Here is a 13,304-nt window from a genome sequence, read left to right as displayed (position 1 = left end):
AGCTCGGTGTACTTAGACCTTACAGTGGCATCAGAGCCAGTGTTAGGGCTCAGCCGAGTTTTTGTTCGCACTTCGCCCTTCTCTGCGGCGTTTTGACTCGGGGTAATACAAGAGATCTCAATCTTGATCTCTTGCTCTGGTATTGGTGTTTAGCTTCTCTCTTTTATCTCTTTTCTCCGTTCCTGGTTCCGCCGCTGTGTGTTTGGTTTCTGTTTGTGGGTTGTCTGTTGGTTTTCTGCTCTGTTACTTGAGGTGATAATGGATATTGCTGGCTTGTTTTATCCCTCTTAAGCTTTTCAGGAAGTTTTAAAACGTGAGGTTGCAACAGGGCTGAGAGTCTCTGTCAGTGACCCCCTGCGCCCTCAATAAATTGAGTGATTGTGATCTGGGAAATCCTGACCTAGATGCACTGTTGTGTAACTTCTTGATGTGCTTGTGTTTTATGTGATAAAACTCTCCAGCAATTTCTCTTCTATCTCTCTTGGTTCCTTTTTTGTTTCTTGCTTTCCTGTTTCTTTTTCTTGGTTAATATGTCTAACCTCCCCTTTGGTCTTGTTCCCTTTAATGGGAAAGGAGACTATAGTATTTGGAAGCAAAAACTAAAGTGTGTTCTTGTGCAGCAGAAGGTCTTCAAAGCTGTTGATGGCTCCACCATTGAGGACCCTGTCAAACAGTCTGAGATGAATGAATTAGCTTGTTCTACTATTTTACTGAGTTTGAGTGATTCTGTTATTAGAAAAGTTGGTGTTCTGGATTCTGCTAAAGAGCTTTGGGAAAAACTTGATACTTTATACACTGAAACCTCTTTATCCAACCGGATGTATCTGCTTGAAAAACTTTTTAAGTTCAAAATGGACTTGTTCAAGGACATAGATGAAAATGTTGACTGTTTTTCAAAATTGGTTTTGGATATAAAGAGATCTGGTGATAAAAACATTGATTCTTATACTACTATTGCTCTTATGAATTCTATTCCTGATTCCTATGGTGATGTTAAGGCAGCAATTAAGTATGGGAGAGATGATGTTACCCTGGATACTATTGTTAGTGCCTTGAAATCAAAGGAACTGGAATTAAGAGAGAAATCTGACTCTAAAGCTGCTCTTGACAAGGCTTTGCAGGTCAGGGGAAGGTCCAACACCAAGGCTAAGGATAAGCAACAAAATGACAAGTCCTCTGATAAGGGGAACAGAAAAAATCATAGGAGCAAGTCAAGGTCTTCCTCCCAAGACTATAAAAAGTCTAGGAGGTGTTTCAAGTGCCATGAACTTGGGCACTTTAGTAAGGAGTGCCCACTTAAAAAGAATAAGAAGGTTGAGACTGATATAGTTGCCAGCCTGGTTAAAACTGATGATGATAATGGTACCTGTTTCATGCACTGTGATATTATTTCTGTTAATGCCTCCCTAAATACTGATATAAATAAGTATGAATGGCTTGTTGACTCTGGCTGTACTTATCATATTTCTCCTTTCAAAGACTTATTTTCTGAACTAACCCCTGTTACTAATAGATTTGTTTCCATGGCAAACAATAAGCAGTGCAGGATTGAAGGCATTGGAAAAGTATGCCTGAGGTTTAGTTCTGGTACCTCTTATACTTTGGAAAATGTGAAATATGTGCCAAGTCTTTACTATAACCTCTTGTCTTGCTCTGCTCTTGAATCTGAAGGGTTAGAGGGAAAATGGGGAAATGGGGTTATGAAGATTTTTAAGGGCTCTCTGTGCATGTTCAAAGCTGATAAGAAGAATAATCTGTATATTTGCACTACTATGCCCTTATGTGATGTTAATGCTGCAAAGGTTACCAAAGTAAATAACACTGTTTTGTGGCACAATAGATTAGGTCATATGAGTGAGAAAGGCATGCATATTTTGTGTAAGAATGGTCTTCTGACCAATGATGATGTGATATTGCCCCTGCCTTTTTGTGATACATGTGTTAAGGGAAAGCAACATAAAGTGTCTTTTCCCATATCTGTGCCTACCTGTACTAGCAATGATATTCTTGAATATTTGCATGCTGATGTTTGGGGGCCTGCTTCTGTTACTTCACATGGTGGATGCTCATATTTCCTGTCTATTGTTGATGATTTTTCAAGAAAAGTCTGGGTGTTTTTATTGAAAAATAAATCTGATGTTTTTGAAAAGTTCAATAATTGGAAATGCTTGATTGAAAACCAAACAGGGAAGAAGATTAAAACCCTGAGAACTGACAATGGTCTTGAATTCTGCAATTCTCAGATGAATGATCTGTGTGCTAAGTCTGGTATTAGGAGGCATAGGACTGTTCCTTACTCCCCAACAGAATGGTGTGGCAGAAAGGATGAATAGAACTTTGTTGGATAGGGTTAGGTGCCTTCTTTCTTTGAGTGGTCTGTCAAAAAAGTTTTGGGGTGAAGCTATTACCACTGCAGCTTATTTGGTTAATAGGTCCCCCTCTGTTCCTTTAAAAGGAAAGTGTCCTGAGTCTGTGTTTAAGGGAAAACCTGTTGACCTGTCTCACCTTAGAGTTTTTGGATGCTCTACTTTTATGCACTCTAAGACTGATAAGTTAGAACCCAGGTCAAGGAAGTGTGTGTTCTTAGGTTACCCAGAAGGTGTGAAGGGTTACAGGGTTTGGCTTAGGGATGAGCCTGGTTTCAAAGTCACCATTAGCAGGGATGTGATTTTTAATGAGTCTGAGTTTCCTTGCTTGATTGATAATACTATCCCTCTGGCCTCTGGCACCTCTAATGAGGTGGAGTCTGCCTCTAATGAGGTGGAGTCTACTTCAACTGAGGTGGAGGTTCCAGTACCTTTTGATTTTGTTCAATCTGACAATGTCTTGCAGGATATTTCAGGAACTGAGCATCAGAACACTGATCCCCAATCTGACTCAGATGAGACACATGAAGCCACTGAAAATATTCTATCTGATTCTGTTGTTGTCCCTAATGATTATCTCTTGACCAGGGATAGAGGCAAGAGGATAAGAAAACCACCAAAAAGATATGGTGATGAGTTGAACTTGTTGGCCTTAGCCTTCAATGTTCATGAATCAGATGGAGATGAACCCCAGTCATACAAGCAGGCTCTTAAGTCCATGTTTTATCCTAAGTGGCTGATAGCCATGGAAGATGAGATGAAGTCTTTAATTCTGAATAAAACTTGGATACTTGTGCCTAAACCTAAAGATTGTACTGTTGTTGAGTGCAGGTGGTTATTTAAACTGAAGCAGGAGCTGAATGGCTTGAGATATAAAGCCAGGCTGGTTGCTAAAGGCTTCACTCAACAAGAGGGAGTGGACTACACAGAGATTTTTGCTCCTGTGGTAAAATTTACAACTGTTAGGTTTATGCTTGCTTTGTGTGCTTTCTTTGACTGGGATCTTAAACAAATGGATGTTAAGACAGCTTTTTTACATGGTGATCTTGATAAGCCTATTTACATGAGCCAACCTGAAGGGTTTGTTGACCCTAAATACCCTGATCATGTGTGTCTCTTGAAAAAGGCTTTGTATGGTTTAAAACAGTCCCCTAGGAGATGGAATATTAAGTTTGATCAATGCATGCAGTCTCTAGGTTTTGCTAGAAGTTCTTTTGATCATTGTCTTTACTTCAAAGATCTCCATTCTTCTCCTGTGTTTCTATTATTGTATGTTGATGATATGCTCATCATGAGTCCTAGTTCTTCTGCTATCAAATATGTTCAAGATATGTTGTCTACTAACTTTGATATGAAGGATATGGGAGATGCATAGAAAATTCTGGGCATTGATATTGTGAGAAACAGGAAGAAGAGGGAACTGACTTTAAGTCAGAGCTCATATGTAAAAAAGATCCTCAGTAAGTTTAACATGGCTGATGCCAAGCCAGCCACAGTTCCCTTGGCTGCTCATTTCCTTCTCAGCAAGGACCAATGTCCTAAAAGTGATAGTGAGGTCCAGCAGATGAAGAAGGTGCCATATTCCAATGCAATTGGATCTGTTATGTATCTAATGGTGAGCACAAGGCCAGACATAGCATATTCTGTCTCTTGCCTGTCCAGATACATGTCCAATCCAGGGCAGCCACATTGGGAAGCTCTTAAGTGGTTACTGAGATACCTTAAATATACTGTCAATTATGGTTTGAATTATTCTAAGTGTTCAGATGATACTAACCTTTGTGGTTTTGTAGATTCAAACTATGCAAATGACAGGGATAAGAGGAAGTCCACTACCTCTTATGTTTTTACACTTGGTGGATCTTGTGTAAGCTGGAAGTCTCAGCTTCAGCACATAGTGGCTCTTTCCACCACTGAATCTGAGTACATTGCCATAACAGAGGCAATGAAGGAAGCCTTGTGGCTGAAAGGGGTTTTGGGAGAAATAAAATTTCTCAAGCAACCCATTATTGTATACTCTGATAGTCAGTCAGCTATACAAGTTTGTAAGAACCCTGTCTTTCATGACAGGACAAAACATATAGATGTCAGGTTTCACTTCATCAGAGACATAGTGGAAAAGGGAGAGGTCCAGCTTGAAAAGATCCACACTGATCACAACCCAGCTGATATGGGTACTAAGTGCCTCCTAGTGGAGAAGATGCTTTTCTGCATCAGGAAGCTCCACATTGATTCTGGTTAGGTAATGTGGTCAGGTATCATCCTTGTGTATTGTTTCTTAGATATACTTGTATACCTGTTGAATACACTGTGGACTTGATGTCTGTTTAGTCATAGACTTGGCAGGCATCAATAGGCGATGGTGAAAAGCACAGGCCAAATCCCTCACCATCTTGATAAGGCCCAAGGTGGAGAAATGTAGTATTATGGGCCTATTAAGTTGGGCCGGTCTGCTTCTTTTGTAACCAGCCCAAGAGATTGCAGGCTGTTGGAGAATAAGGCCTTAGCCCACTTCACTAGTTAACCCTACACGTGTCACTCTCTTGTGGGGTGTGAGAGCTGAGTCTTTTATATACTCCTTTCTCATTCTTTTCCTGATTCACTTCTGATTGACTCTGTGCGAAGTTAGGGTTTTCTCCTCTCCTCTGTAGATCTTTCTGTTCCTGAGAGATTGTTGATCTCCCTCTGATTCCTGTGTGTGTAAACACGAGTGAGGGTGATTGTGAGCTAAAGGAAACTTCTGGTTTTCTGGTCTAAGGGATTTGACCGAATGTATTGAAGTTTACTTGAGTTTCTGAGGAAGGTTTCCTGTGGTGATTTGCTGGTTCTAAGGCTCTTGATCTTGACTACAGTCTGTGGGATTGTGTGGTCTAGGGCTTGTGTGGATACTGAGAAGCAGATCTTGATTTGCTGCGGTTTCTCCCGAGGGCAAATCAGTTGGTGAACAAGGGATTGAGGGTCGGATAGTTGTGGCCTGTGCAGTTGTACCTGGTGCGACTTGAGCCTATTATTTGATCTGAGATTCTTGTTGTTTCTAACTTTCTGGTTTAATTGCTTTGTTTACTTCTTGTTGTGGTGAACGCATTTAATCGGTGTGTTAAGTGTTTCAGGAGTGCTGGAAGATTGAAGGATCAAGATCTAGGAGTTTTATATCTAGATCTCTGTGAATTGTTGTATTACTTGTAATAGCTCGGTGTACTTAGACCTTACAGACAGAAACCTCCTATTTTCCTATACGAACAGTGAAATTAGCGGGTCACATGGGTTGAATCCCGGGTCATTCGGACTATGTGTAAAAGCTACCAAACAGCTGGAAATAATATGATAAACTATCCAATCAAGCCGTGTCCCCTCTCCAAAACGGGCCCTAAAGGAAAAATCTTATTCTCATTTAGTTCGTTTGCTATTATTGATTCTGCTTTGTCCAAAATTATTTTCTAGAACGCCATTGGTTGATATTGACATAGAACAAATTTATCTAATCATTTGTTCCATTTTTATAGATTACTTGAAAATAAGTAAGTTAGGAACATGTAAACTAGCTAACTAACAAACAAATTCCTAAATCAAACTATACATTGAACAACAAAACTAATACACCCTCCGTCCCATTTTAGGAGTAACACTAAAGAACAAAACTAATATTTCTTGTAATCAATACTCAAGAAGAAAAAACAATCAATTTTAGGTGCAAAATTAATAAACCATCAATTTTAGGTGCAATAGTAATAAACTAATTATTTATTGTTTTTACACAGACGTAACTGAACTAGCTTCGGAAACTGAAAATTATGTAGAAGGTGATTCGAGTTGATAATAACAAAATATTAATGTTTCTTTTAGGTGAAATAATAAATGGACGTAATAATATAATATGGCTATGTCTTAAATCTTAAAGTCATTTTTTGCATAATTATATTTTGTGTTGCCGCTAATTATGGGCGGCTTTGCAACTTGTGCTTGGAAAAAACTAATACTGTATAAAAGTTTTAAATTTGTGGAAAAACTAAAATCATACTACTGTATAAAAGTTTAAAGTTGTGAAGTTTATGATCAATTGTTCAAATATTTAATTAACACTTCACCGAGCTAAATTATCTTATAGTTTGGGGATAGTGGAAAATTAGCAAAAAAATATAAATATCACATTATATAGTTATAAAACTTATAATTACATCTCATATTCTATTAACTCATAGCCTGGCTGTGAGTACTTATTTAGCTTAACTTACTTTGCTTCTATATAGATTGCTTTCAGGAAGCAAATGCTAGTTCTGCAACCGAAACGTCGGGATTGCCACGAGATGATTGGCCCTTGAAACAACAAGGCCAACTTCCTCATTCATGTCCAGCTCCTCTGGCGACATATCATTTGGGAGCTGCCAATCGAAGCAGTGGACTAACTGTGATACGATCAGTCGAACTTGGATGAGCCCCAGTTGCATTCCGGGGCAACCTCAACTCCCAGAACCAAATGGGAGGAGCTGGAAATGTTGTCCCCTGAGATCATTGATCTTGCATGAAAGAGAGATTGTATATAATGTGTGTGTATATATGTGGAGAAGAAGAGTGAGAGTATGCATGGAACCGGAAGAGATAGGTAACGAAAATATCGTTTACATTCAGTAGTCTTATTTTCATTTGGGATTGTCAACAAAAATTATTAGCCTTCTATTGAAATAAGTTTTTATCTCTAATGAATTGGACCACATACCAATTTACAATACCATATTTTTTTTTTATACTTTACCAATTCTGCACACGTGTCGAACACTATCATGACTAATAATAATGGACTTATTGAAATGGTGATTCTTAATCCTCTACAAATGAGTGGATGATTTTATGAGGTTAATGTCTCATTTCTACGTTATATTATAGCTGGTATAGAAGCCGATGACATTACTCTTATATCAATGGACAAAAAAATGATTAATGATATGCTTTAATTATTCATCTATTCAATCAAATTATTTAAAAGCAAAATGTCAAACACATGGATTTGTGGCGCAATTGTATGTGTTATTACGAAGTTTAAAATATTATAAAAATGTAAGTACTCTATTTAACTTTTCAAAGTAAAGCTAGATCGATGTTTCGCATGATGATAACAATTTGCCATTTTTGTTGTTTTTGGCCCATTTTTAGTACGAGTACCTTTTCTTAATCGCAAGGATGAAATAATTAAGGATTGGAAAAAAATACTAGTGTTGTCGATAGTCACTCTGATATGCGAAATTTTTTTTCAAAAGAAGACGACCTCAAACGGTGTCGTTTGAAATTTTGTGAAATTTGAGTCGTGAGTAGTATAATTTTGTGTATACCCCGCGATGAAATGAGGCAAAAACACAGTAATAAAAAACATATTTTATGCTATTTTAAGTAAAATAACCTGAGGATAGAAGAGTTATACAGATATCTATCTAGACATATACAAGAATTATTTACATAAATAAAAGATCAAATTAACAACGGCACGAATAGTTCGGCTCACAACTATTCCCTAGTCCGGAAATGCAATTTTCGGTCCTTCCTCAAACCCAAGGTTCTCAAGTTCCAAGTGGCTACCGGCCTTACCCGGTGGAGGACCAAGATGCCCCCGATGGGCGATACGGGTGGGCACCCGAACCCTCCCGGATCGGGAGGGAGCGGCAGCTCTGCTCCTACTCCTATTTCTACTCCTACTCCTACTCATCCTACTCGTGGTACCCGCACCCCGTACACTCTGGATAAGATGGTGCATATATTCAAAGCCTACTTGGCAGTCTCCGAAGATCCGGACATTGGCACGAACCAAAGCGGGGAAACGTTTTGGTGGCGCGTCACTCGTATGTACAATGAAAACCGGCCCGAGGGAACCATCTATCGCAATGATAGTATGGTGCGCAATTCCATCTACAGAGCCAACGACGCAATCGGTAAGTTTCAGGGGTATTACCTCCAAGAAGAGCGGTAAGAGCGAGCTCGACATCATCAGTGCCGCCTTGGCGACCTACCAATCCTTGAACTTAAAACCGTTCAAGTACCTCAGCTTATGGCAGGAGGCGCGCTATCATGAAAAGTATAGCGGTGGCATAGTAGCATCCTCCTCCAGCTCCTCCAGCAAACGGTCGAGGTCGGTAGCCCTATCCGACGACGCCTCTGATGAAGTGGCTACCTAGCTTGCCGGAACTAACTTGGGTAGCCCCAACGCTGTCCCAAGCAGTTTCCGCCGGCCGCAAGGAAAAAAGAAGGCGATGGCCAACCGCCGTCGCGCCCCGACTCCATCTGCCCCCGCTCCCGCTCCCTTTGTGCCACCTCAACCCCGACCAACTCGTTGTGGGCCCTCTTGGGTAAACTCAATGCGACCGATAGGTCTAACATGACTCCCGACCAACTTGCAATACATGTGGCAATGATACGGGATCTCCGAAGAATATTGGGGACAGAGGACTAGTCTTCCACGGGAATATTTTTTAGTCTTTAATTATGTAATTTTTAATTTGTAGGATTTTAATTATGTATTTTTTTATTTTCTAGGATTTTAATTATGTATTTTTATTTTTTAGGATTTTAATTATGTAATTTTTATTTTTTAGGATTTAATTATGTACGTATTTTTTACATTTTAATGTATTTTTATATTGTAGAAATGTTTTTAGTAATTGAAGTATTTAAATTGAATAATAGAATGGTGGGACCCTTGAGCTTGTCCTTGCGGAAAAGGGCACGGATATGAGTGTTGTGCTCTTACCTAAGGACAAGTAGTAAAAGTGGGTTCAGGCCCACCTCCGTGCTCTTATTTAAGAGCACGAATGGAGATGCTATAATGTCATTTATTCCATAATCGAAACACACAATCTCAAATCTACACAACTCATACCAAATTAAAAATGTTCCATTTGCAAGTTTGAAGCTAATTATGGGCAGCATTGCAACTTGTGCTTGGAAATAAAAATAATAATAACAACAAAGTTTATTATAATTACATTCAAGTTTTAAATTTGTGGAAAAACCTAAACTTAAACGAAAGTTTGTAAAATTTGAGACCAATTATTGAATATTTAATTGACACTTCAACATTAATTTAGTTACATTATTTTTTATTTTAGGATCTTGGAAAATTAGCAACAATAATATAATTAATGACGAATCAGCCATTAAACGTGATTTTTTTACTATAAATTTTCAAAAAATTAAAAAGACAAATGCCATCCTCTCGTTGAACTACACAACTCTAGCTATCCCGTACGCACTCAGGCGTTGAGCTTCATCATAAAATATCTTAATTCATTAGTATTTTTTTATTATAAAAAATGTCACATTTAATATTAACATTTTGTGGTAAATACAGATCATAGTAGATGCCCCAGTATTCTCATCATTAGAGCATCCACAATGCCGGCTAGCCGAACCATTGCAGTCGGCCAGTGGTGATCGGCCAGAGAATCAGCGTGGGCTAGCCGATTCAGAGGTGCTGGCCGATGCGCTGGCCGCCATTGTGGCGTGCCGATCGGCCAGCGCCTATTTTCGATTTTTTTTTTTAATTTTTTGAAAACCTATATATACGCGATTTTAGTTTCATTTTCATTTGCACCACTTGTTTTAACGAGTTTTCTCTCTCTCTAACTTTTTGTACAAGAGCATCATCGAGCGATGGACAACAACAACGAGTCCAGTCCGGCGACGAACGACTCTCATACGTCCACGGTACCCGTGGGATCGGGATAGGGCCAGATGGGCGGGCAGATGGGCCCAGGGTTTAACGTCCCTTGGGGCCAGTTGATGGGGATGATGGCTGGAGCGCCGGTGGGGATGCAGGGGGGTATGCCGTGGGGGATGTCGAGCAGGGGCAGGGGAGCGGCGGGCAGTCAGCGTCAGGGTGGGGAGGCATGCCCCAGATGCAGCAGCAGATGATGCAGCAGATGATGTGGATAATATGGCAGGGAGGGATGCAGGGGCCACCGGGGGGGACACGGTGTATCGTCCCTCTCTTGATTTTTTGACGGCTTCGTCTCACACGTCGACCCCAGTGGAGACGCAGTTCACGGGCGATGACCTTTTGTCATTGCATGAGATGGGGATCGATCTCGGGGATCCAGACACTCCTGTTCCAACGGGGCGGGCCGCGGCGAAGAAGAAGAAGACGAAGGGGAAGGCCAAGGCGGTCGGCGAGTCGTCGCAGCCCGCTGTTGACGACACCCCCACCCGGAGGAAGTGGACGGAGGATGAGTACGCCGGGGTGGCCAAGGCGTGGTTGACGGTGTGCGACGATCCGCTGGTTGCGAACAACCAGCGGGTCGTCAACATGTGGGCGAAGATTAGAGCTGCCTACAGGAGGAACTGCCCGCACGGGAAGGACTTCAGCGGGGAGGAGTGTCGGAAGGGGTGGGAGCGCATTAGAGCCGCGGTCGGCCGTTTTTCGGGGTTGTACGCCAACGCCCTCCGCCAGCTGACTAGTGGGCAGAATGAGGAGGACGCCTGGAGGATAGCGGAGAGTCAGTTCCCCTTGCCGGGGAAGTATAAGGAGTTCCTCTTCTGGGAATGCTATGTGTTGCTGAAGGACTACGAGAAGTTCCGGGCGGGGTGCGACGCTGGGTGGCCGAAGAAGCAGAGGCTGAACTATTCCGGCGATACAGCGGCAGCAGCGGCGGATCCCACGACCTCCCCCCGGATGATGTCCCCTCCATCCGTTGCTCGTCGCCCTCGCCCGGTTGGCCAAAAGCGGGCGCAACGGGCAGCGAGTGGAGGAACGTAAGTTCGAGGTCTTCCAAGAGTGGAAGGCCGCAACCGACCCCACGGAGAAGATGTTCCTCTACTCGATGCTCGAGAACATGCAGGTGGATTTGGATGCCTCGAGGGCATTGGTGGGGGGTTCAGACGCGGGCTCGGATACCCCGGGTGGCGGCGGCGAGGATGGCGGCGGCGACGACGAGGAGTAGAGAGTGGCGGGGCTCGTGTGTGGAAGCCCTTTTTTTTGAAAGGTAAATTTGTCGTTTGTTTACCTCTTTGCATTGTGAATTTAGATTGTAGATATCTGTGTGAAGGTTTTTTTGTTTGTGGGGATAATTGGAATGGTATATGTGTGCCTATTTAAGATCGCCCGCAATGTGTTTGATGAATTGTTAATCATATTGTTAATCATATTGATAAATTTCATATTTCAGCTGAACAACTATGCAATAATCAAACATGACTTGATATAATATTGATATCTTATAGCCTGGCTTTGAGTACTTATTTAGCTTGTCTTACTTTGCTTCTATATAGATTGCTTTCAGGAAGCAAGTTTTAACAAGTTTGCTTCACATGCTAGTTCTGCAACCGAAACGTCGGGATTGCCATGAGATGATTGGCCCTTGAAACAACAAGGCCAAATTCTGCATTCATGTCCAGTTCCTCTGGCGACATATCATTCGGCAGCTGCCAATCGAAGCAGTGGACTAACTGTGACAAGATCAGTCGAACTTGGATGAGCCCCAGTTGTATTCCGGGGCAACCTCTCCTCCCAGACCCAAATGGGAGGAGCTGGAAATGTTGTCCCTTAACATCAATGTCACTGCCAACGAACCTTTCTGGAATGAACATCTCCGGATCAGTCCATAGATTTGGATCGCGCCCAATTGCGTATGTGTTGAAGAGTATTCTTGATCCTTTTGGTATGTCATAGCCATTAACCTTGCTGTCTTCCCTAGAATAGTGAGGTATCAACAGCGGAGCAACTGGATGCAACCTAAAGCCTTCCTTTACAACTGTGTTGAGATATTCGAGTTGGTCCAGGTCAGACTCCTCTACCATCCTCTTTAATCCCACAACTTGTTCCAACTCTTTCTGTAGTTTCTTCATAACTGTTGGATTTCTCAACAGTTCGGAGAGTATCCACTCAACCGATGCTGCTGCTGTGTGCATTGAAGCTACGAGCAAGTCCTGCAAATGAAATTTGTCATCAACTTATTACTGAGTAAATGTTTATCCAAACAAGATGTAGAATTATTCATTAGACCATGTGCTTACCAGCATAATGGCCTTGATATTACGTCTGTCGAACTGAAATTCAGATTCTCCACTTTGCAGTATGGACATCATGGTATCAACAATGTCTTTGGCCTGCTCAGGACGATCCCCTGCCCGAACATGGTCTTCTATAACTTTTTCAAAGAAATTATCAAAAACTTTTTCGAGTGCCTTCATCTTCCTTGCCAGCCCTTGAAGATCCAAGACTCCAAGGAAAGGAAAGTAATCACCTAAATTGGGAGCTGCAACTAGTTTCATCACTTCTTGGACCACACCTTTGAAGCCTCTCTCATCAATGTCTTTGTCATTATATTTCTTACCAAACACCATTCTGCAGCTCATCTCTGCGGTCAGGGACGCGACCTTGGCACTAAGATCGACAGCAACATGTATTCTGGAAGCTTCATTGAGCGATTCAACAAAAAGACCAAGCTCTTCCCTTCTCATAGATCGGAAAGAACTGATCTTAAGGGTGCTGAGCAGCTCCACGGTGCATAGCTTGCGCATGTTCCGCCAATACGGACCGTAAGCCCCAAATGTCAGATTCCTCTGATCCCATATGAGATGCTTAGAAGCCTGATGAGGTGGTCTGCTGGTAAAAACAAGATCGTGTGTCTTGAGGAAAAGCTCAGCTGCCTCAGGAGATGAAACGACGATGTTTGGAACGAACCCAAATCGCATGTACATAATGGGGCCGTGGTCTTTGGCAATCCTTTGCAGGTCTTGGTGAGGATTCTTCCCTAGCATGTGTAGATTTCCCAGAATAGGGATCCCTTTTGGACCTGGAGGCAACTTCTTCTTCGTCCTCGTAGCCAACGAAGCCAAAGAACCAGCTAAAATGGCCACGACCGTAAGCCAAAACCAAGTAAGCTCCATTTTTTTTTTCTAAATTTATGGTGTGATTGAGGATTGATAGATCTCTTTATAAGCTTGTTTGAATGGATT

General features: G+C 41.7%; 1 protein-coding gene across 1 annotated transcript; it reads right to left on the bottom strand.

Annotated features, from left to right (window-relative positions):
• Positions 1-11,528: 11,528 nt before the first annotated feature.
• On the bottom strand, positions 11,529-13,276 carry LOC125216412 (cytochrome P450 71AU50-like). The gene is made up of 2 exons (XM_048118114.2): positions 12,360-13,276; positions 11,529-12,272 (listed from the first exon to the last, which is right to left on the bottom strand). The coding sequence occupies exons 1-2, from the start codon at positions 13,233-13,235 to the stop codon at positions 11,658-11,660; spliced, it is 1,491 nt and encodes a 496-aa protein (XP_047974071.1). The 5' UTR covers positions 13,236-13,276; the 3' UTR covers positions 11,529-11,657.
• Positions 13,277-13,304: the final 28 nt, after the last annotated feature.

Source organism: Salvia hispanica, chromosome 3 (genome assembly GCF_029641045.1).
Source record: "Salvia hispanica isolate PSC_SH4W2 chromosome 3, Shi_PSC_v1, whole genome shotgun sequence".
NCBI lineage: Eukaryota > Viridiplantae > Streptophyta > Magnoliopsida > Lamiales > Lamiaceae > Salvia > Salvia hispanica.
The sequence above is the reverse complement of the archived record's forward strand: the minus strand, read 5'-3'. Positions and strand labels throughout refer to the sequence as shown.